This window comes from Globicephala melas, chromosome 13, assembly GCF_963455315.2.
Source record: "Globicephala melas chromosome 13, mGloMel1.2, whole genome shotgun sequence".
Taxonomy (NCBI): domain Eukaryota; kingdom Metazoa; phylum Chordata; class Mammalia; order Artiodactyla; family Delphinidae; genus Globicephala; species Globicephala melas.
The window spans coordinates 6,135,938-6,161,075 of NC_083326.1; the positions used below are offsets into that span (position 1 = coordinate 6,135,938).

The 25,138-nt window shown below is 47.7% G+C and overlaps 1 protein-coding gene across 1 annotated transcript; it reads left to right on the forward strand.

Moving 5' to 3' along the window:
- The first annotated feature begins 294 nt into the window (after positions 1–294).
- Positions 295–24,803, forward strand: LIPG (lipase G, endothelial type). The gene is made up of 10 exons (XM_030867904.2): positions 295–406; positions 3,287–3,468; positions 5,130–5,309; positions 6,821–6,932; positions 12,769–12,990; positions 15,502–15,744; positions 16,417–16,537; positions 17,470–17,688; positions 20,347–20,451; positions 22,479–24,803. The coding sequence occupies exons 1-10, from the start codon at positions 295–297 to the stop codon at positions 22,498–22,500; spliced, it is 1,518 nt and encodes a 505-aa protein (XP_030723764.1). The 3' UTR covers positions 22,501–24,803.
- The last annotated feature ends 335 nt before the right edge of the window (positions 24,804–25,138 follow it).

Genomic DNA, 25,138 nt, shown 5'->3' on the forward strand with positions numbered 1-25,138 from the left:
GTGTGACAGTGGCGAGCCCTGGCTTCCCGGGAGAACGGCACGGGTGAGGGCAGATCTGGTTCTGGTTGGAGCATCTTCGCACTCCCCTCACCACCCCGTGGCTCAGTTTAGCCAAGTTTTCGTTTTCCACCTTCTCCACCTGCAGCTGTCTAAGGCCACCACTCTCTCTGGTCTAGAGAAGCCTTCCCACTTCGGGTCTTACGGGCTCGGACTGCTGGAAACATCGAGAGGCGGCTTTTTTTTTTTTTTTTTTTTTTTTGTGGTCTTTCTAAAAGTCCCGTTTGGGGGAAGGGGATGTGGCCGGGAAGGATGAGAAACTCCGGTCTTCTGCTCTGCCTCTGGAGCGCTTACTGTTGCTTTGCCGCGGGAGGTCCCGCAACCCTTGGTCCAGAGGGTCGGCTGCAAGGTAACGTGTCCTTGTTCTTATTAACACCCCACAACTTCTTTTCTGTGCCAGTTCCCCTCTGTCTTGCGCACCCTTCTTCCTCGATCCTGCGACATTCTTCTTCCTTACCCCCTGCGCTGTCCATTGGGTCCTCCTAATCAGCCTTGGAGATCACTTGTTCCTCGGCGCTTCCGACGAGGACATCCCCGGCCAGGCGTCCAAGAGGCCGCAGGCTTGCCCGCGCTCGCTCTCGCCCCGCCCCCTTGTCGTTATACGGTTCTCCTCTCGGTGCTGTCCAGTCAGCAGAGTTGGCTGCCAGCGGCTGTTTAACCTTGTCCTCCTCTTTGAACCTGGGGTTTTCGAGGCAAGAAGGTTGTTAGAGCTCTATCACCTGGTGCCCTTCCTTTTAATCTCGGTGTAGGTGTCTTGAAAGTTAAGGTATCAGGGTAGCTGGCTCTGGTTTGAGTAGTGCTTGCCGGGAGTATTAGGTGAGTAATTTGTGCAGAGAAGCTGCTGGGCTTATTCCCCGGGTTGCCAGCCTCCTCTTCCCCAAGTCTTTCCAGCCCTTGCTCTTCCTCTTCTACCTCTCCGTCCTCCTCCTCCTCCCAGCTGCCAGCTTTTCTTCTGAGTTCTGCGCGGCAGTCTTTTCTACTGGAGGAACCTGCCCCGAGGGACGAGGGTAGGGTCACCCAGCGGGAGTACCAAGTCAATTAGTTAAGCAGAGGAGAGCGGGGAACCTCTGAACCACACACTTATTTCATCTTCTACTATTCTGCTGAGGTTGGGTCAAATGATGCTGGTCCATGTTGCTTATGTGCGTGCAGGAGGTTAATTGGAATGAATGGAAAAAACTTGTTTTATTTAACATGTTCCCAACTCTAGTGCAGTTGAACCAGGGTAGGTTGCATCTCTAGATCCTCTCCTGTAAAGTGCTAACATTCCTTCCAACTTCTATGTTCTGCGATTCTGAGTATTTGGGGGCCATTTCATTCATTCAAAACAGTATTTATTTGCCAGGCATGCTTCTCGGAGTGAGGGATAGAGCAGTGAACAAAATGGGTGTAAACCCCTACCCCCATGGATCTTACATTTCAGTGGTGGGAAAACAGCTAGTCAACTAATTAAAATATATAAATAGTACTCAGTGTTATGGAAAAAAATAAAGCAGAGGAGGAAAGTACAGAGGGCTGGTGGGAGAAGGTGGTGCAGTGTTAGCCTGGGACCAGGCTTCCATCCCTGAGGAGCTGACCCCTGAGCAAGGAGCTGAAGGAGGTAAGAGAATGAGCCTGAGGACATCCGGATGAAGGACGATCATGAAGTTCCAGAGGCTGAAGTGACTCAGGCTGGAAGTAGTAGAAATGAGCTAGAGAACTGTGGTGTCAGAGAGAGCCAGCTGCTAAGGTGAACCTTTTATGTCAGTTTGTGAGTTTATCCACAAGTCGGTGGCAGGAAGCCAGCAGACTCCCTTTCCTTTTCTCCTGGACTTCCCACCTGGTCTCTGTGAGTGGCTATCTGGGTGGAAATTGGGAGATATTGAATGAGTTACGTCCGTGGTTCAAATTCCTGTCAGTTGGGGCTTTTGTTCATTACTTTAATGACAAAGTTCTGCTCATGCATATTTAGTCGCATTTGCTGGAAACTTTTACCCTTTTTACATCTGGTGCATAGCTGTCCTCCCCCTTGTCCGCTTCACCACCAACCTGTCCACCACTCTGGTCTCTCTTTCCATGACTCCATTTGTTTTTTAACTCTGGGATAAATGAAGCTCCTGGGATGGTCATTCGGTACCTTTTCACTTGATTTCTGGGTGACCGGACAGTTTGATTTTCTAATTTCCTAGCCTGTTATCAAGGGATGGTATCCTGGATGGTTGGAAGAATGCTAGATGAGGCTCATTTAGGACCTTCTGAAATAGTGTGGTGATGACAGTACCTAGTGTTAAAAGGCCATAGGGACCATCAGTGACATGGGCTGTGTTTTGTAGTAGGGCCATCTCCTAGACGGCACTGTGTGTGTGCAGTGGAGCTGAAAAGAGAGGTTTTGCTGCGCTTATGAGCTTCTCCATGGCTTCAATAACTTATTTAATTTATTCAACAAACTAGAAGACTGTCTGGCACATGTCTGGTACTGCAAGGAGCACTGAGGATGCATGAGGTCTTTGGGGCAAGTGTTGAAATCGAGATGAGAGCATTAGGGAAGCCCATTGCATAAGAGGTCAACAGCTCCTTACCTCCAATTCCAAAATCTTTGAAAATTGAAAAATTTGTTTGGTAACTTGTTTGGCAGCAAGAACTGGCCTTACCTGACCTGAACTCTTACTCATTTGGCAGGAAAAACTGACCTGAACCGATAAGAGGATATTTAGAATCTTTTTTTTTTTTTTTCCCCTCGAGTGTGAGTAGTTATGTATTTCCCTGCAGAAATATTATTGGTGTATTTGATGAATGGGAACGTCCCAGACCCTGCTGGGGGTGTTATATTATATATATATATATATGCCATAATACCTTTCTAAAATCTGAGAATTTCTGAATTCTGAAACTCAACTGGTCCCAAGCATTTCAGGAAAAGAATTAAGGACCCATACTCTGAAACTAGTAACTTGAGGGAAGGAAAGAGAACTGGTTTGGATGGGGAAGAAGAAAGAAAAGCAAGAGAGACTTATTTCAGATTCACAGTAATTGATCCTAGTGACTCATTAATACTCAAATATTGGTGAGATGTCCCTTTTATAACATCTTCGCAACTCTTCTGGGAGGTGAGGAGGAAACATTCAGCAGATGTAAAAACTGAAACCCAGTGGGGTTAAGTAATTTGCTCAAGAGTGAATTAGAACTAGACCCTAGATCTCTCACCACCCAGGCCTGCTAGTTATACCCTTGCTCTGTTATTTCTCCCCAGATGAGCTCAACAAATCCAGGGTTGTACCGGCTGCTGCCAAACCCCCTGTGAGATTTAACCTCCGCACCTCTGAGGACCCAGAGCATGAAGGATGCTACCTCTCCTTTGACCACAACCAGCCCTTAGAAGACTGTGGCTTCAACATGACAGCCAAAACCTTTTTCATCATTCATGGATGGACGGTGAGCCTCTGGGGGAGGGAGCTCTACAGCTTTCCGGGAGATTTGGTTTCCTTTGTTTTGGTCAATTAGAAAGAATACTGGTGCTTCCAGATTCCACTCTGTCTCCCCCTCTTTTCTTGTGGGCTGCTTGTATTTCAGACAGCTGTGAAGAATGTAACGGGCACTTGCTAAGGGGGCAATCTGGACTCCAGCAGGGCGGTATTTAACGCTGGCACACAGCGGGCTTTCAGAAAGTGGCTCTCCTGAGGGCAGCAGCCCAGCTCCACTGGCTCTTAAGTGGCCCTCTAATTACGCTTAATTACATTGGTCAACCACTGCGTCGCGGGGGCCATCCCTCCGTAAGAGCTGAGCTGAACGGAAGCAACTTGACTGGCTCAGAGAGTCTGTGAGGAGGCAGCTGGCCTGGCTGGCTGGCCCTGGTTGGCATTGTGCCCTCCTGTTTGCATAGAGATGGCTCCGTTTAAAGGCACTGGAGTCTTTATATGACCTAGCTGAGCAATTCACATTGAAAAGCCCATGACGAACTTCACAAAAAAGGGCTTTAACACTCAGCCTCAGAAGCTTTTGACCAGCGAGGGATTTATTCATTCATCTAATGGCAGTCTGTAGGAAAATGGCACTATTAAGTGAGCAGGTTTCTGCCTGGGCTAATTGGGAGGGGACATTCCTCCTCTTAATGATGAGAAATTCATATCCGTTACATGCTTTCTGGGTCTTTAGGTCTATCACCAACTGTTGGGGTCAGGCCTGGTGGGGGTGGGTGGTGTGTAGGCACCTACCTACCTAATGTAATTGGAGGGATGATTAAGGGCCTGCCATCCATCCTCACCCCACAGCCTACGATTAGAATTATGCATTTGAAACTTTATAAGGCCCCCTGTCAAAATGCAAGTACAAACTGCCTGCAATTTACAAATGGGTTGCATTCCAGAAAGTTCTTTTATAATCTGTTTGGAACTTGGAACAGCAGTTTCCCATAGAAGCAAGATTGTAAATGGCGTTAGGGTTCCCAGGCCAGGCACAGAAAATTTGTTTATCTAATAATGTACTTGTGGATGGGTTTACAGCTGGACCTAGTCACCATTCACACTTTGTTTCTGTGGGAAAGTGTGTTCTGAGTTCTAATTTGGGATTCCAGGGACAGATCTTCTCTACTCTGGGGTCAAGAAGGATGGCAGAGATGGCTTGTGGGAAGGGGTCATTTGTTAACTCTGCATTTGCCTAAGAGACAGAATCTCCCTGCATCTCTGAGAAAGAAACTAATTATCCAGGGCAACCCTTCTCAGCTACCTTTGAATGACGGACCAGGCCACTTACTGGCCTGACTGTGACAGGGACTTCGGTTAACCTCAAGCCAGCATCGCCACCAACTTATATCTCATAGGGGGCCTATCGGTCAGTGGGGCAGCAGCAGAGGACACCAGCTCTGACATCTTTGATGGGAAAAACTGGAGATGTCAAGCGCAATGGAAGACAATCACCCATGTACCAATCCTGCCTGTGGCTGGCCCGGCTCATGTGCAAGTGTTTGATGCCTGGGTAGTCAATGTGAAGGTTCCAGAAGTGGCTGGGGAGAAGGTCGTGGAACTGAATTCCATATTCATTAGGATTTCTGAAACCCAGAAGAAAAATTTTTTTAAAAAGCCCCGTTTTCTCTGCAGATGAGCGGCATGTTTGAAAGCTGGCTGTACAAACTCGTGTCAGCCCTGCGGACAAGAGAGAAAGGAGCCAACGTCGTGGTGGTGGACTGGCTCCCGCTGGCTCACCAACTTTACACAGACGCAGTCAACAATACAAGGGAGGTGGGACACAGCATCGCCAGGATGCTCAACTGGCTGCAGGTAACGGGACCTTTTACGAGCAGGACGCTGAACCCTTTTAAGAAATACAGGTCAGGGGCTTCCCTGGTGGCACAGTGGTTAAGAATCTGCCTGCCAATTCAGGGGACACAGGTTTGAGCTCTGGTCCAGGAAGATCCCACATGCCATGGAGCATTTAAGCCCGTGGGCCACAGCTACTGAAGCCCATGCACCTATAGCCCATGCTCCACCACAAGAGAAGCCACTGCGATGAGGAGCCCGCACACTGCAATGAAGAGTAGACCCCTCTCGCCGCAACTAGAGAAAGCCCGCACGCGGCAACAAAGACCCAACGAAGCCAAAAATAAATAAAAATAAAACAAATAAATTTATTTTAAAAATTCTAAGACTGTAAAAAAAAAAAACAGGTCAGACAGGTCAGTTTCAGTGAACTTCAGGAGTCTGAGAATATCTTTGAGCTTCCAATTTTTAACGGAATTAAGTATTGCTTGAAACATTTGGAAGCTGGGACTTTTAGAAAGCTTTCTAATTATTGACACATTTCTGGATTTTTCCTTTTACTTTACTTGAGGGAAGAAAATTTGCCTTTTGGTTCATTAATTGCTGATGCCCTCAGAAGCCAGGATCAGCTTGTAATCTTAAATACCTACTGAAGTCTGCTCTGGCCTTTTAAGGGTGGCTGGGCTGGGGGTACGGAGGGTTGGTTCAAACCAATGTAGCTTAGTGCCTTGCATAAAATGTGGAAAACAGATCTTGAGGTCTTAAATTTACTTTTTATAGCTTAATGATTTACCTGAGCTCAGTGGACTTAATGGGATGCAGGGGTACACTGGCTGGTACACTGGCTAAGTGACCCTATTATCTGGGTAATTACAGCCTGAGCTTCCTTTTAGAAACCGATGGAATCTGAATAATTTTGGCAGAATTCTGGTCAGGAGTCTTGAACAGTCCTCAGTCCTTTACCTGGGTTTTTTTTTTTTTTTTTTTTTTGGTACGCGGGCCTCTCACTGTTGTGGCCTCTCCCGTTGTGGAGCACAGGCTCCGGATGCGCAGGCTCAGCGGCCATGGCTCACAGGCCCAGCCGCTCCGCGGCATGTGGGATCTTCCCGGACCGGGGCACGAACCCGTGTCTCCTGCATCGGCAGGCGGACTCTCAACCACTGCGCCACCAGGAAAGCCCTACCTGGGTTGTTTTGTCGAGCTCGATTCCTGAGCCATGGGGTCAAATCACCACCTCCTCACCCCCACTGCTGAGTGCCCTGTGAGGGTCTGATGCTTCAACTCTGGGGTCCCAGGCAGGTTTGGGATGAGGAGGTCGGCAGCTCGTGGGCATAAGAGGGTGGGCAGGGGTCACCCTGCTGCAGGCTGTGGCTGGCACTTAGTCTCCAGTGAGCCCGGTGGCTTTGAGCTCCACACTGCCACCCCCCTCCCCCCTCCCACGTCTCCCCAACGTGATTGACTTGTTGACTTGTTGGTGACCTTGGGGCTCAGGACCACACTCTTCACTCACACACCTCTGTGACTTCCTGCAGGGGAAGGAGGATTTTTCTCTCGGGGATGTTCACTTGATCGGCTACAGCCTTGGAGCTCACGTGGCCGGGTATGCCGGCAATTTCGTGAAAGGCACGGTGGGCAGAATCACGGGTAAGTGTTGCTCCCTTCACTCATGGCTGATCCTGGAGCTCCCTCAGCTGCTCTGCCCACCAGGATTTCCTGAACCAGAGTGCTCCCTAAGAGGCAGCAGGAGAGAGCTGTAGAGGGTTAGCCTTGGAAGAAACCTGGAGAACATCTAATTCAGGGCTTTTCAAATGTCCAAAAGTCTCAGAGCCCTTTTTCAAATTGAACGTGTGCAGGTCCCCAATGTATGAAACAGATAGAAGGTGTGTTCTGGTCAAAGCTGGGTATTTGCAAGTAGTGTTAACCTTGTTATTTGAGCCTCCCCCTTTTCTGGAGGAATTTCCGGGTCCCAGAGCACCAGGGAGCACAGTTTGAAAACCAGGTCTAGTGCAACAGGTGAGGAAACACCCAGGGGCAAAGAGCTAAGACTCAGGGGCAGACCTGGGGTGGAGCCCAGGCCTGCAAGCCTCTGGTGCTCACTTCTAGTCTCTGCCCATGGTAATGCCAGGACCTCAAGGGAAAGGAATGAGAGATGAGCTGTGGTTTGAATTCTGCCTCTGGTTTCTATTTCATCCACTAACAGCCTCTTTCCCATGTTTAGTTGGCATATTTATTAGTGATAATTACCTGTTTAGAATGAGTGGTTAAATGTTGTCGTTAAAGAGACCTTTCTATCTGATATTGGCACCCAGGTAGTCGATAGAAATTTGAATTTTCCACGTTAGTGAGCTTTTTTTTTTTTTTAAGTGAAAGTGAGTTTATTTGGAGAGATAAACATTCCATAGGCAGAATTGGTGAGCTTTTTTTTTTTTAATCTTATTGAAGTGTAGTTGATTTACAATGTTTTGTTAATTTCTGCTATACAGCAAAGTGTTTCAGTTATACATATATATATTCTTTTCATATTCTTTTCCACTGTGGTTTATCATGGGATATTGAGTACAGTTCACTGTGCTATACAGTAGCACCTTGTTGTTTATCCATCCTATATACAACAGTTTGCAATTGCTAATCCCAAATTCTCAATCCTTCCCTCGACCCCTTCCCCTTGGCAAATAATTGGTGACCTTTTGATATGAGAGTTTGATTTAAATCATTGAATGGTAGTGAAAAGTGGAAAGGATTCTCTTCCCCATTTGGGGGCCCTCTCAAAAAACATACTCTCCTCTAGGAGAAAATTAATGGCAAATTTTTTTTAAGATTATATATTTATTTTAAAATTAATTAATTTTTGGCCGCCTTGGGTCTTCGTTGCTGCACGTGGGCTTTCTCTAGTTGCGGCGAGTGGGGGCTACTCTTCGTTGCGGTGCACGGGCTTCTCATTGCAGTGGCTTCTCTTGTTGCGGAGCACGGGCTCTAGGTGCGCGGGCTTCAGTAGTTGCAGCACGTGAGCTCAGTAGTTGTGGTGCGTGGGCTTGGTTGCTCTGCGGCACGTGGAATCTCCCCGGACCAGGGCTGAAACCTGAGTTCCCTGCATTGACAGGTGGATTCTTAACCACTGTGCCACCAGGGAAGTCCTTAATGGCAAATTTGTTGCCCTGAATTTTTATCCCCCTGCTAGCATTCTTTTATTTGTTTTCCCTCCCAGCTTCTCCCTCACCTCCAACATGCTAAGGGCCTAACTAGCCACCCAGAAGGAAAGAGTTAATCGTTTCCTTCCTGGCAATGTTTTCGTTTGAAAACAGGGTTCAGGTAGAAGGGAGTCGTTAGCTAAAGAATGATTTAGTAGAGGTAGAGTTTCTGGTTTCAACAACAAGCCAGTGGGGCAGATTTAAAAATAGATACATTTGTGAGGTTTAGTAGCCCTGCTTAAATCATTGTCCCTGGGCTTAAGTCTAATGAGCACACACACACACACTCCTTTAGATCCGACTGTTTGATTCAGCATAGCTTGAGAGCTTTACTTTTGGTTATCAAGATGCGGGGCCTGAACTGTCTAACGGGTAATGTGGCCACACGTGACTGCTCATTAACCCATCGCTGGAGCAAAGCCTTTGGGCCTCAAGCCCCTCAGGGTTCTATTGGCTGAGCACCTCCTCCTAGCCCCCAGCAAGAGGCAAGATGTTGCAGAGCTCGGCCAGCTGTGCTCAAACTGCAGCACACACAAGGCCCCTGCCGGAGCACCAGGGCCAGTGTCCTTGGCAACAAAGACAAGCTGCAGATCCTCCCTCTTCCTCTTTCTAAGTCTGAAATGAGATGGGGCTAGTAGGAGAGTTCCAGTTCTTTCCCCCTGCCTGTCTGGGTGGGAGCAGCTGAGATGCGGGCTTTGCTGGCAGAATGCTAATCAGTGCTCTGGGCTGTCTGCGTAGAGCACTGGGACCGGCATGTCCTGAGCACAGCCCCTTTTCTGCGGCCTCTCTGTGGAGCAGGGGACCGGGGTGAACATAACAGGAAGGAATGGCCTCTGTCCAGTTGCCAGGCAGCACCTCAGAGGGTATCTGGCTGACCTGACGTATGCTGCTGTGCATGTCTGATGGGAGAGGCCTGTGCCCTCTCCTCTCCCCTCAGACTTCCCATGGGTCTGGGAACCAGGTGGTCCTGACTGGTAGGAGCACCAGAAACTGCAGCTCGTGCGGGGCAGAGGCCAGTGACGCCGCTGTACCGAGGCCAGCAGGGGTCCTTAGCCTGGACCTGCAGGAGGTACCTGAACCCCAGTCTTGCTTGGACCAGAGAGCTCTGGACTGAGGTTTGCTAAAGTTTTATCCTCTTAGGCTTCGGAGGGAGCTCTGTGACATATTAGGGAAGAGGTCATATATTTCTAATTGAACTTGTGTTTTGTTAGTTATAAATAAATAAGCAAGCAGATCTGTTCATTCATTCAAGAGATGTGAACTAAGTGTCCACCCTGCAGGCTGTGGGCTAGATGCTACCTAATGTCAAGCACTCAATGTGTGACAGGTATTTTATGCCATATGTAAGCCACATAGCGTCCAGGCAAAAGGGTCCTTGGGCTTCATTTTACAGATGGGGAAAATAGGACTCAGTATGTACTTTAATGATATCTCACACCCTGAGTAGCAGAGCTGGGATTCAAACCCAGGCAGGCCATCAGATTCGAGTCTGCACCTCACCACTGCACAATGCTGCCGCTCTCCTGCTGGGAGAGATGCAGTAGCTGTTACAGCGCAGCAGCCTCTGCCCTGCCAGGCCAGAAGGTGGAGGTTTTCCTGTGTGTATACATGTGCACGACAGGGTGTGTGTGCGTGTGCATGCATGTGTATATTCCATTTGCTGGACAGAACACTTTGCGGGGAGTCTGACTGAATGGAAGAAGAGGTGGTTCTCCATCATCTCTTGTTTTTGGAGAGGATGTGTTCACCCTCCTATTCCTAGTTAAGAAGTAAATTGTGAAACTTTTCCCCAGAGTCGGTGGGCCCTAGCTACGTGTCAGGCGGGGTCAGTCCGGGGAGGTGAAAGCTCTGCCTGCCAGCCGGCCTTTCCAGAAGCCCCGTCAGCCGCCTGCATTCCTCCAGCCCAGCTTGGTTTCCATGGCACTGACTGTCTGGTGGAGACTTTTGTTCACCGATACAAGAGCCCCTCTCTTATTGGCTGCAAAGCAGAATGTTCCTCTTCTTTCTTTTTTTTTTTCTCCAGAGGACATGGTGAGAGGCAGGGAGAGGCCACCTCTGTCAGTACTGCGTCCGTTCAGTCCCTAAAAAGAGTCATCGAGGGCTATTCCGGGAGGCCACTGTTTTTGTGCCATCTTTCTTTTGGGTCCTGGGCTAGAGATGAGCCCCCAGGCAGCCTGGGCTCCCTTTCTGCCTCTGTCATTCATACATTTTTCTCAACTTCAGAGTGTTAATCCTTACCAGTTCTCATGAGTAGCGAGTTCCACAGGTTTACTGTCCGCTCTGGACAACAGTTCTACCTTTTGTTTATCCTAAAATGACCCCCCTCAAGCCTCACGATGTGCTCCCTTGTTCCACTGCACTGGGGTCTGGGAAACACTGTTCTATTACTCATCTGCTGCTTTCACAGCTCTGTTCTTGGTCATACCTCCTCCCTACCTTGGTGTTTCTAGATCCAGGTTTCTCAACCTCAGCGACTATTCATATTTGGGGCCAGATAATGCTCGTGTGGGAGCTGACCTGTGCATTGCAGGATGCTTATCAGAATCCCTGGCCTCTACTCCCTGGATGCTAGCAGCTTCTTTTCTCCCTCTTCGCCAATTGTGACAACCAAAAATGCCTCAGAGGTTGCCAAGTGTCCCCTTGGGAGCAAAATCCCTCCTAGTTGAGAACCACTGTTCTAGACTAAACAAACCCCCTTCCTCTGCTGCACATAATCTTTTCTTAACTTTCTCCAGGTCCTCTCTCTGTGTCTGTAGGGCTCTAGGTTGGGATGAATCCAGCTCCCATAATTACTTAAGCTTGGTAATAGTAGCCAGTATTACCCTGACAAGCCCTTACTCCTTAATATCGCACAAGAACTGTATGAATCAAGACATTCAGATTTCATTTTCGAAATGCTACTGAAGCATGGAGAAGTTTTTCCAAAATCTGGTCCACAGACCACTTATTTTTAGGATCAGCTGGGGAATAAACCTCTATTTCTGGGCTCTACACCGGACCTACCAATCAGAATCTCTTGGGGGTCAGGGAATCTGCATTTTATGCTTTGCAAATTCTATTTTGAAAGGTTTTACACTCATGTGGTTCCCAAACTATTATACAAGATGGTGAAAGTGTCTCTGTTGCTGCCACTATCTTTGCAGTTGCCTACCCTGCCTTCTCCCCTGACACACATACACACAGGTGACCTGGGGCTTGTGCGTCCTCCCAGAGTTTTTCATAGCTACACGGTGGAATCCAAATTTGTAAGAAGCTCCCCAGAGATATTTGTGCTGTTTCAAATGTGAGAACCAGTGCTCTCTGCAGTGCTGTTTGTTTGATACAGAAAGTTTGCAGACAAAACGTTTTCTCCTTGTGGCTGCAAAAGAAAGGAATTCTGGAGGCTTGAGACACGGCTGCTCAGTGTGCCTGGTGTACCCCCCTCTTGCCATTCCACTCCTGGGCCTGATTCATAACTAAAGGAAGGGGAAGTGTAAGTCCAAATACAAATAGCTCAGTTTGGGGAGACTGAGTCTTCCCTCTTGAAGATGTAGGTAGCTTAGTTATTCTGTCAAAATTCTGCTAAAATTAAGACTGTGGAAGGCTCCCAGTGGCAGAATAAATGGAATGAATGGCTTAGTTTCAGCCAGCCCAAGTTCTTTCTAGAACTGCTTCAGTTCTTCTTTTTTTTCTTTTTAATTAATTAATTTAATGTATTTATTTTTGGCTGCATTAGGTCTTCATTGCTGCGTGCAGGCATTCTCTAGTTTTGTGAGCAGGGGCTACTCTTCGTTGTGGTGCACAGGCTTCTCATTGCGGTGGCTTCTCTTGTTTCGGAGCACGGGATCTAGGCATGCAGGCTTCGGTAGCTGTGGCACACAGGCTCAGTAGTTGTGGCACACAGGCTCTAGAGCACAGGCTCAGTAGTTGTGGCTCACGGGCTTTGTTGCTCCGTGGCATGTGGGATCTTCTCAGCCCAGGGATCGAACCTGTGTTTCTTGCACTCGCAGGCGGATTCTTAACCACTGTGCCACCAGGGAAGTCTCTAGAACTGCTTCAGTTCTGACAGTGCACGGTTCCTCAGATCCACGTGTCACTTGAACCCCGTGGCCAATTTACTGAGTCAGCTGAGTTGTCAGGACAGGTGAAGGCTTCAGAAGAAAGCATACGTTCCTCTGCAACAGGCACCACACCCTTTAGGATTCCCAGGGTGGGGGTGTCTTCATTTTACACTTGCCGGTTTAGCTATCCACCAGGACTCACTGCCTTAGCGCACCTGACACAGCTGGTCTTGGCTCTCCCTTCTGCTGTAGGTTTGGATCCTGCTGGGCCCATGTTTGAAGGGGTTGACATCCACAGGAGGCTGTCCCCTGACGACGCAGACTTCGTGGATGTCCTGCACACCTACACGCGCTCCTTTGGCTTGAGCATTGGGATTCAGATGCCTGTGGGTCACATTGACATCTACCCCAATGGAGGTGACTTCCAGCCGGGCTGTGGACTCAACGATGTCTTGGGGTCAATTGCATATGGAAGTGAGTTCCTTATTATTATTTATTTTGCGGTACACGGGCCTCTCACTGCTATGGCCTCTCCCGTTGCGGAGCACAGGCTCCGGATGCGCAGGCTCAGCGGCCATGGCTCACGGGCCCAGCCGCTCCGCGGCATGTGGGATCTTCCCGGACCGGGGCACGAACCCGTGTCCCCTGCATTGGCAGGCGGACCCTCAACCACTGCGCCACCAGGGAAGCCCCGAGTTCCTTATTTTTTGTTTTGACTCAATTATAGCATCTCCTCCTAAATCAGCCGGAGCTGTTCGTGCTCCCGACAGCATCCGTTTCATTATTCCCACTAGCCCCCAGCGGCCCTTCAACAGTTTATTCTACAGTTCATCATCCTGCAAGCCAATTAACAGCCTTCCCGTGGTCTCTGCTCTGCTTTCTTGTGCTTTGAGGTCACAGTTATTATTGATTAATTTCTTTTTATAACAAAAGGAATACATATTTGTTGGGAAAATAATCAAGCATTATAAAATTGCCTAAAGCAAGAAGTGAAAATACCCCCTCATTTCCCACACTTACTCCTACTTTCACTCTCCAGAGGTAGCCAATATGAACATGTTGTGTGTATCCTTCCACTCTTATCGCTTTGCAAATTTATTTGTGTGTGTGTGTGTGTGATATTTTTCAAAATCACATTGTTCTGCAACTTTGCTTTTTCAGTCCTAATATATATTACGGACATTCTTAGACATCAGAGTACACATATCTACTTACCTTATTCTTTTAAAAGGCTGTATAATATTCTTTAGCATGGATGTACTATCATTTAATTTTTGGTAACATTTTAAAGAAATAAACTCAAGATTCTTCCTCCATTCACTTATAATCTGTCTTGCTGGATGCTAAGCCTATTCCCAGCAGTCTTGGGCTGAAGTGAGCTTGCTGCTGAAACTGAGGTGCTTGGTTTCTCATTTGCTCACCGCCTTGCATCCTGGCAGCATTTCTAAGTCTTGGCCCCAGTTGGCTCTCTCCACTGTGATGCTCTGCTCTTGGGATGTCCACTCTGTCACTCAGTCTTAAGTTGCTCTCTCCCAAGGTGATAACATCCAAGGAGCCCCTGCGGGGCTTGGGGGTTCATGCAAGGGGAGTTCAGCCCTGCAGGGGGGATCAGATGATGGCATTTCTTAAGGCTGGTGATATTAATGAGGAAGGGGAAGGGGAGCTTTGCAAAATTTTTCTTAAGGTCCAAGGATTTACTGAACTATTGGCTTTAGCCTCTGGTTACAAGAAATAATGATTACTGCGGGTCACAAAAATCCAAATTATACTCCTAGCTTTGCAACCAACTGACTCTGTGACCCTGAGAAAATGACTTCATCTCTAAGGGCATTTGGGCCCATAATCTACAACTGAAAGTACTGGACTAGGATGAGGTTGGCAAACATTTTCTTTCCTTTTTCTTTTTAAGTTTTTTTTTTAATAAACTTATTTATTTTGTTTATTTATTTTTGGCTGCTTTGGATCTTCGTTGCTGCTCTTGTGAGCTTTCTCTAGTTGCAGCACACAGGCTCAGTAGTTGTGGCACACTGGCTCTAGAGCGCAGGCTCAGTAGTTATGGCGCCTGGGCTCTGTTGCTCCGTGACATGTGGGATCTTCCTGGACCAGGGATCAAACCTGTGTCCCATCCATTTGCAGGTGGATTCTCAACCACTGCACCACCACAGAAGCCTGGCAAACATTTTCTTAAAGAATCAGCTAGTAAATATTTCCAGCTTTGCAAACCATACTGTCTCTGTTTCAACAACTCTACTCTGCTACCGTAGCATGGAGGCAGCCAGAGACAATAGATAAATGAATGCATGTGGCTATGTTCCAATTAAACTTTAGTAAAATGGGGCCAGCCTGCAAGGTGCAGTTTGCTGAGCCCCGGACTAGATGATGTTTAGCATCTGATCCATTTCCAGCATTTTGTGACCGCATGACTCTATCAGGACTTAGTGACTCTTACTGCACAACTTGTCTCCATCACCCTGTTTAGTGCCTGTGCTATGCATTCTCTTGCTCTTTATTGCTTCATGTGTATCAGTGCTATCTTCCCACCTGGAGGGCACGCAGTCTGGTGGCAGGACTGGCTTTCAGTTCTAAAGACAGTATATCACTGGGCATGCATTAAGAATGACACAAACGGGCTTCCCTGGTGGCGCAGTGGTTGAGAGTCCGCCTGCCGATGCAGGGGACGCGGGTTCGTGCCCCGGTCCGGGAAGATCCCTCATGCCGCGGAGCGGCTGGACCTGTGAGCCACGGCCGCTGAGCCTACGCGTCCGAAGCCTGTGCTCCGCAACGGGAGAGGCCACAACAGTGAGAGGCCCGCATACCGCAAAAAAAAAAAAAAAAAGAAAGAAAGAAAAGAATGACACAAACAAGCATACTAACAGTGACATGAAAAGCAGTTATTTCTGATGAAGTGTACAGTACTTACTGATGGAGTGGGCGGATCACCGAGAAGCAGCGCAGCCTGATGGTCTCCGTCTCTCTCTCCCCCAGCAATTGCAGAGGTGGTGAGATGCGAGCACGAGCGGGCAGTACACCTCTTTGTCGACTCTCTGGTGAATCAGGACAAGCCGAGCTTCGCATTCCAGTGCACGGACTCCAACCGCTTCAAAAAGGGGATCTGCCTCAGTTGCCGGAAGAACCGTTGTAATAGCATTGGCTACAATGCCAAGAAAATGAGGAACAAGAGGAATAGCAAAATGTACCTAAAAACCCGGGCAGGCATGCCTTTCAGAGGTAACCTTCATCCAAACCTGCATTGCCCTGGGGAAGGACCTTTTTCCTCCTTCTAAATACCACATTGTAGACGGGCACATTCCTGCAGTTAAATCAAATAACTGCAAATCACATTAAATTGTGTATGCCTAGGAAAGTAAATCTTTAAAAATAAATGATGGGAACTCCTTTTGTGATGTGAATCACCACTCTATGATCACAATATCGCTATCTTAAGTTTCTATCTTGCATTTAGCTTTTCAAAGCTGTTTCGTATTTGTTTTCTCATTTGATCATCGGAATAATCTGTGATAGGACTAACAGTGGATCCAAATGATATCTCGCATTTTTATAGCATGTTATAAAACCGTAAGGTTTTGTGGGTATTGTGGGTGGAATTTGAGGCTCAAGAAGTTAATACCTTGGTCCTTAATTCAAGGTCACACAGCTAGAAAGTACCTAGGTCAGCATCCCCCAAAGGTCCCCCAAACCCAAAGTTCAGGGCTTCTTCTATACTGCAGTGACCTTTTACGCCATTGGACAGAATGAGATCAAAGGGAGGCTAGAGGCTGGGCTGGACCCAAAGGATGAGAGTCCCTAAAAACTCACTGTGCTGGGTGACTCAGTTTGGGTCAGGGTGCCCTAAGATGACAAGCAAGGCTCACAAATGTCTCTGTTCTGCTGTCTCTGCAGTTTACCATTATCAGATGAAAATCCATGTCTTCAGCTACAAGAACATGGGAGAAATTGAGCCCACCTTTCATGTCACCATTTATGGCACCAATGCAGACTCCCAGAATCTGCCTTTGGAAATGTAAGTCACGGGTTTCCTTTGCTGAGTTCAGGACAGAGAACGAATTGGTTTGAAAAGGAGAGAGAGCGCAGGAGCTCTCTGTGTGCCGGGTGAACAAGTGCAGGGGAGCTCGTCTGCGTGCCAGGGAGGAGCTGTGTGTTCCTCTCCTGCGTCACACTCTCCACCTAGCCCTTGACTCACAACGTTTCTGGAAGGGCAGCTCCTGCGATGAATCAGCAGCGTGAGAATCTGCTAGATCAGCTGGGCAGAAACTGCTGTTTCATTTCAGAGAACGCCTGATTCCTGAGGCTTTAGGAAATTTGGAACTTGATAAACATCGTCCCTGGCATGTTTCTAATTATCTGTGGGAGGGACACACAGTGATCTGTATGTGTTGAGCACTTGTAAGGTGCAAAGCACCACGCTGAGTAATGCTGGGCTTGCAAAGTAACGTCATCAGAATACTCACTCTCAGGGCTGGGGTTCTAGCAGGAGGAACAGGCTTGTACGCACACACTCATGCACACACATGGGGTGAGACAAGCTCCCCCAAGTGCCACGTGAGAGGGACAGGCAGGAGGGGCTGAGAGTTCCGAGGGAGATGGATGCCTGTGGGCTGAGAGGAGGAGGCGCTGTCGAGTGGGGATGTGACTTCTTTGCGCTTTCTCATTTCTGCTCTTTCCTGGTCTTGTTCCCCCAGGAAGTAGCATGGATGGGGAGATGCTCAGGAATGGTTTGGGGTGTGGTGGGCAACATTATCTCTCTGCCCGTGTGGAGCACATCTGAGTTTTCATCCCGGTCCTGCTGGTGGGACGTGGAGAACGTAGGGGGGACCTCTTGTGCATTTCTCTCCCATCCGAGTGGGGCAGGTGCTGCCACTGCGTCAACCCCCACGGTGCTGCAGTTTTCCAGGGGGCGGGGGGACTGAGACCAGCTTCCCTCTCCCCTTGCAGAGTGGAGCAGATCGAGCTGAATGCCACCAACACCTTCCTGGTCTACACCGAGGAGGACTTGGGAGACCTCCTGAAGATCAGACTCACCTGGGAGAGGACTTCTCAGTCCTGGTATAACCTGTGGAAAGAGCTTCGCAGCTACCTGTCTCAGCCCCGCAGGTCCGAGCAAGAGCTGAATATCAGACGCATCCGCGTCAAGTCCGGGGAAACCCAGAGGAAGTAAGTGCCTCACGACCCTTTCCTTGTTCTGGGTCCGTGGTCAGCGGAAGGCATGCGTCTCTGCAGCGTCCTTTCCTTTGCTAAGCGTACAGCTTCCATCTTTCCGTATCCAGAGTACATGGGCAAAACTGCAAACCCTTTGCGAGGAGAACTGAATTCCAGACCAAGGCCTCTGTCCACTGTTGTGCAGCTTGTACCCTGATCGCAGGCCCTGGGCTGAGAGGGGTGGGCAAGCGGGGGCTGGAATCCAGGCCTTGTTCCATTGGCCAAGCCCTGTGCTGGCCCGGAGGAAGAGGGCTTCTCCTGGACAGGGCTCTTTAGGAGTGCTGCCTTGTTAATTTGTTTGCTCTGGGGTCCGTGCAACCAAAAGCCTTTGCTTGCTCCTGTCCAGAGCAAACCAGACTATCCAGTTTAGGGAGCCTGCATGGATGAGGTCTGTGGGAGTCCTGGCTTCCCTTGCATCCAATTTTCAGAGCATTATACCTCTCTTTGGGAGGCTCTGACTCAAGGACATGCGTGGGGCGCTAACGTCAAGTAACAGATTCCTCTGTGCCACGCCGGCTGGCAGTTTCCCCACGTCTGTTAACCAAGCCTAACACAAAAAATCCACCCCTAAATCAGCCACTAAAACGCGGCTTGACTCTCGGAGCAGCCAGGAAGACCTTTGTCAAGAGAGGAGGGTTTCCTTGGCCAAATCCTTCAGCAGACCTCCGGGAGGTCACTGCCAGCCTTGGGATGGTGGGAGGAAGCCTCCACCTTCTTTCTATCTCTTCTAGCATTTTCTCCATTACAATTCTTCATGCATCCCGTTTCCATCCACCACCTATGGTGCAGCTTGGCCATGCAGGGGGTGGAGGCTTAGGTTGCTTGTGTGAGTGATTCTGGTCGAAAGACCTGTGCACCGGTGTGTATGTGGCAGGGGTGGGTGACAGCTGAGGGGAGCTGTTAGTATGAAGGCTGTGATCTAGATAATTGCGTGTCTTTTTCCTTCTCTCGGTGCTTATAAGTGCGGCCTGTACCAGAAAGATGTGTGGTAGCAGAAAGATGATCATTTTTATAAAATATTTCAAATTTAATAAACCACTGAGACTTAATAAATGTAAACCATTTTCATATTGGTTTCAGATATAAGATTTTAAACAGTAAAACATTACAGATAAAGCTGAAACCCCTTTGTGCCCCTCCCCCGTCCGACTCCTCCCCTTTCAAACCAAATGTACCGATCTTCCAACATTAACTAATGTCAGTGTGTTTTCCTCTTCATGATTTTTATACTTTCCCTACTTTTGTTTTATCCATAAACAACCTATAGAAATGTTTTGGTTGCTTCTGAAGTTTACGTGAGTGGACACATTCCTTTAAAAGTTGCTTTTCTCCATTTAACATAGTTTATGAGATTTATCCAATGCATACAGATCTGGTCTATTCACATTCAACTCCCGTATGTAAACTGCCATTGCACAAACAATAGTTTCACCATTGTTCTGCTGAATATTTAAGTTGTTGCTACATTTTTCAGTTACAAATAGTGCTGAGATGAACATCCTGGGACATTTTCCTTGTGTACGTGTGTGAGGGCTTCTTTGGGGCACGTTGAATCACTGGGTTATAGTGTATGTTTTCTCCAACTGGACGGGATATTATTAAATCCCTCTCCAAAGTGGTTGGACCAATTTTTAATCTTATCCACAGAGTAAGAGCTTCCTTTTCCCCTCCTCCTCACCTACCTTTGGTGGACATTTTTGCTATTCCGTTGAGTGCGAATTGGTCCCCGACTGTTGTTTTCATTTGTATTTCCTGATTGTGAGTGTTGTGGGTGTTTATGGGCTGTTTGGGCTTCTTGGCAAAGGTTCTGAAAGCTGTTGGGAATGTGGCTTTTGTCCTGCTGGTAAGCATCACGGTCAGGTGTACCACATGTCTATTGGTCATGAGGTCATGCTGTCCACACACCACTGAAGCTGGGGCAGCCCACATGGTTGGGCTGTGAGTTACAGTTGAAACGATTATTAGATCATGGATTCTTCCTGTGATCTTGGTTGTCTACTTCTTGAATCTTTGATATTAGCCCACAGCTGAGTTCCAGTTACGCTTGTCAATGGATATTTCTGGACACCATGCTGGAGGGACCTGGAGTTCCTCCGTTCAAGGAGTTTATAGTCCACCATGGATGCAAGAATCCACAAGCTATTCAAGGCAAGATATAATGTGTTAAAATGAGCTAAAGCTTTCATTATTAACTCCGTGCCATAAGAAGTAATGACAATAACAAAAGCAACATTTATATAAGGATGTGCCTACTTATGAAATTGGAAGGTCAATGGAGGGTTAGATTAATAAGGTCTCGGGCAATCAGGGAGGTTTCAGAGAGGATATGCCTTGGTACAGGCTTTTGGATAGACAGAAGGAAGAAGGTGGAAGGGGTGTGATTAAAGTCTGCATGAGCTGAATCATGGGAGACATCAAAGTGAGACGCTTTCAGTGTGCTTGTAGCTGCAGTGGGGAGTTCTGAAGGGTCTTGAGTCAGGGGTCACATGATAAAAGCTTCTCTTTTCTCCTTATTCCATCTGCCTCAGGTCCAGAGAGCACCATATGGCTGGTGCAAGCCATGTACCTTCCCCTAGAGTTTTGGCTACATCAGTGGTTTCTTTTTCCTCCTAGATTGACTTTTTGTGCAGAAGATCTTGAGAACACCCGCATATCCCCTGGCCAAGAGCTCTGGTTTCACAAGTGTCGAGATGGCTGGAGAATGAAAAATGAAACCAGGTAAGCAGGACATTCTCAGAGGTTCATGCAATGCATGTTGATGGGTCCCCTAGTGTAGGCTGGACATGTGTCTGGCACTTGGGACACATAAGTCAACAAAAACAGATAAAAGTCCCTTGCTTTATGAAGATGACCTTCTGCTGGAAGGAGTAGGATGTTGGATGGTGTGAAAGTCCCTTTGCCTCTCGCTCTGCTTCATCCTGTACGTGTCACAGCCATGGTCCTGCTGGAATGAGGTCTTTCAATGACTAAGTCCCAAGCTTGGTACCCATGTCCTCAGCTTAGATGGAGCTTCTCTGTAGTGACTGGGGCTGTGGGAAGCTCCAGGGCTCCCAGCTTCTTTCTGGGCACCAGGTTGGAGTGGGGAGTTAGGTGGGAGGTAAGGGAGAAGCATAAGGCATAGCCCCCCTTTAAGGTTTCCTGGAACCCAGGTTGGTGTGAGTGGATATTAGTGGGCAACTCTCCCCCTTTTTGAGAAGCAGGAATGCTCATGTGCTCTTGCTTCAGGGTCCTCCTTGCTCCATGCAAGTCTCATGATCTCAGAATTGAGGAAGGATGATCTCGTGGTATGAGGCAGTGGGTGCACCCAAAAGGGGGCTCCGTCACACACCCTCTGAGTCTAAATGCCTGCTGAGGAGCAGGGAGATGGCCCCACCAGCCCCTACCCCTGGGTCCATCAGAGGTACTAGATAATAACGCTGCTGCCTTACACCGAGCACGGAGTGTGTGCGCACCTTGTGTTAGTGCCTTCCATACATCATCTCATTTACTTCGATCATCAAGCTCATGATGCTGGTGTCGTAACCCTGTGAACAGTTGGGGAACCTGAGACTCAGGGAGGTTTGGTCACTCTTTCCAGGTCCCCCCCTTGGTGATGGCAGAGTAAGGATTTGAAGCAGGTTGGTTTACTCTAAAGCCTGTGCTCTTTCTCACGCATGGAGGTTCCACTTGCTCAGATAAGTCACTTCTCCTCAATCTGAGTATCAATTATCAAGCAGCCGCGCCCGTGCTGGGATCCCCTGTGATTAACTGTCTGCCAGCCTGGAGGGCCGGGCTACACCCTGGCTGCTCTGTCTCCTGTTCAGGAGCATCGACGTGACCACAAGCTCGGCGATCACAGGACTTGTGGGATTCTGAAAACTGCCCATCTAATTAAGTGACTCGGTCTAGTCTGGATATGATTTTCTGCTATAGTAATAATTTTAATTCTTTATGTTTGTATTCAAATTTATACCTTTCCAAGTGCTTCCACATGTACTAACTTCATTGATCCTCAGAACAGCCATGTAAATTGGACACACCCAGGAAGGATTGCTATTCTTATTCTTATATACTTCTTTTCCGCTCCAGAACTTCATAATAGTTGAGAACGTTATACTTCGCCTCAGAATACCTCTTTGAGAAAACAGGTCCTTTCCTTTGCCTTCAAAGGAACAGAAAACAATAGGAGCCCGAGTAATAAATTAACACCAGGAAGTGGTGAATCCCTGGACATATATTACACCGTCAGTACTCTCTCTCCTGCCATGGAGACCGTTCACCTGTTCACAGAGAAGGAGACGGAGGTTCCAAGAGGCTCAATAGTACATTACTGTAGCTGAGACTAGAATCAAGATGTCTTGACTTTGCCTTGCCCCCTTCCCGCCACACTGCCGGCTCTCTTGTGTTTCTAGATCAAAGCAAAGGAGCACTTTATAGTTCTCCCCGAAGTTGTGTTTGTGTGTGTGTGTGCTTGTGTGCACATGTGCGTGCTGTGGATGAGTATTCTGCTAAATACGCAGATGTCAACACTGAGGTGTATGGAACTAGGAACCCGGAGCAGGCTCCGGTGTGGTGTTTCTCAAGGTGAATCTGTGGCTTGTTGGGGGAGGGGGAGGAGGAGCATTCAGGACTTTCTCCATTTGTTCTGAAAGGGAAGCAAATAAAAGAGGCTGATAGGTATGGAAGAAAGCTTGGTCTTGTGGTAAACAGAGTTGCATGTTTGCAAAGCCAGCTAATGAACACCACTCCCACGTGGTTCCTTTCAGCCCAGCCCCGGAGCATCCTTGAAGGTCCCCGCAAGGCCCCCCACTCCCTGATTTCCAAGCACATGGAGGAACGTTACTGCTGAGGACCCACCTGATGGAAAGACCCTTCTTGGCCTTGACCCTGGAGCAATGGGAGGAGCCCACTTGCTGGGCCCAGCACCGTGCCTCCCATGATGGCTGGGACTTTTCTCCAGAGGAGACCACATCCTGCTGTTCCTGCTGTTCCCGCTGCTGCTCTACGATTGCTCTAACTCCAGATCTGTGTGCAAATGGCCGATGCCCTGGCCTCTATGCGTACCGGGCTGGCTTCTCAGGACTGGATGAGCCGGTGCTTCACCCAACAAGGAACACAGGCTCCGAGTGACTCTGCGTGGAAGGCTGTCAGCTGCCTGACCTGACTTGAGTCATAGTGAGGGGTCTTGCTGCTGGGAGCTGACTCGTGTCAGGATGGCAGACCTGGGACCTTGTTCACCGGGGGAGGGAGAGTAGATCTGGGGAGGTGTGGCGGCCCTCGCTCTTGGGGCTCGATGGGTAACTGGTGACGTGGACTGGTTACATTTTATTCGGTCCTGCTCCCCAGCTCCTTCTCCAAAGCACACATCATTGGCTTTCTTCTTTTTCCATTGCTCTTTTTTTTTTTTAAGAAGATGTTGGGGGTAGGAGTTTATTAATTTTTATTTATTTATTTTGGCTGTGTTGGTCTTCGTTTCTGTGCGAGGGCTTTCTCTAGTTGTGGCAAGCGGGGGCCACTCTTCATCACGGTACGCGGGCCTCTCACTATCGCGGCCTCTCTTGTTGCAGAGCACAGACTCCAGACGTGCAGGCTTAGTAGTCATGGCTCATGGGCCTAGTTGCTCTGTGGCATGTGGGATCCTCCCAGACCAGGGCTCGAACCCGTGTCCCCTGCATTAGCAGGCAGATTCTCAACCACTGCACCACCAGGGAAGCCCCTCCATTGCTCATTTTTTGATTGGACAAATGTTTATTAAGCACTGAAACTTAATTAGCACATGGCAGTAGACACCTTAGTAAATCTTTGCAGACCATCTTCTCATTTGAAACCTAATGGGGTTGGGATGTCTAGGCTCTCTTCCCGTTTAGATGATCCATGGATATGCACGTGATGAAAGGCATGAGGGGCACTGGGAGGGCTACAGGATGTGAGAGTTGGGGACCCTGAGGCTTTAAGTGATTTCTACCTATTTCTTCTTAGTTAAAGTGCATTTCCCTTAAGAGTGACATCTTTGATCACCAGCAGAGTGGCAAGCGGAGTGTTATACATGTTAGGGACAGAATGGTGCCAGTTGCTGAATATGATTGGCAAAATCTCTTCTGTGTAGGAAGCTGGAGGCTATTACATATGTTACACATGTCTGTTCATACAGAAACCAGCACCTGTCACACACAGCTGGTACCAAGATTGAATTAATGCCATGCTTTTTCCTTCTTGAAATATCTTGTTCCAATACAAGTGCCCTTTCTGTGCTGAACTTCTTCAAAAAGCCCTTAATTCTAGATCTTGGTTTGAATTAATATACATGATATCTGAGGAACCCTTTTATAATTTTCAAAAGATTTGAACATGCATCACTTAATTAGAGACTCACAACAGGAGGTGAGCAGGGCAGTTACTATTATCTCTATTTTACAAAACCGAAGCTTAGTGAGGTTCAGCACAAGCCTAGAATTATATACCAAGTTGGTGGAGGAGCCAGGTGAGGACCTAGACTTCCTGGAGGCAATGCCCATGGTATGCTCATCTCTGCTACCTCATCAGGACTCGTATAGCCATTTCCCACCAATATGCCCCAGATGTAACAAACAAGGAATTTTTTTCAGAGCCATCCATGAAACCCGAAACTCTTTTATTAATATATAACTGGGAGAACAACTGGGCCAAGGGTTGGGATTTTTATGGATAAGATTGATTTGGAAGGAGATGTGATGTCAGGTGAGAAAGGGGGAGAGCGCCTTTTTCTGTACTTAGGTTTTTAAAGGACGTTGTTTTAATCTCTGTTGTGCCAAGGTTGTGTCATTGTTCTGTGCCAAACCTCTGAAGACATAACCGGTCAAATACCTTAATTCAAGGTGTTTTCTCAATCCAATTGTGTGCCTTTTCTGTTGCTTCTGTGATTGTATTCTAGCCAAAGTAGAGCTTGTATTATTGACTGTGCATCCTGGTTACTTCTACTTTTGTAATGGAAGCCTTGGGAATCGAATCCTCAGTGGGTCCTGTATTTATACATTTGGCTTGAAGCCTTATTTGTATATAATGATGCTTTTTTAAATGCTTAGAATACTATTTATTTCTCAAGTGTATATAATGTATAAAAATAAATATATGGTTAGTTTTTACTTTATGATTAACCGATTTCAAGATTTAACATTTTAATAGTAAAATAATAAAAATCTACAAAATTCTTCATGGTCTAGCAACTCAGTTCTCAAAATTTGAAAGAATTATCCTGCCTAAGCCTAGGTTTTGACAAGAAGTTACTTTAATATAGGATATATTCTCTATTTGATACTAATTGTTGGTAAGAAGCAGACAACAACTCCTTTCACTGAAGAACAAGAGGAGAAATTATTCGAATCGCAGTAGAAAGTCCTGAAGGTGGATGTTTGGGAGGACTGGGGAGGAGGACCGGGTAACATTGGTG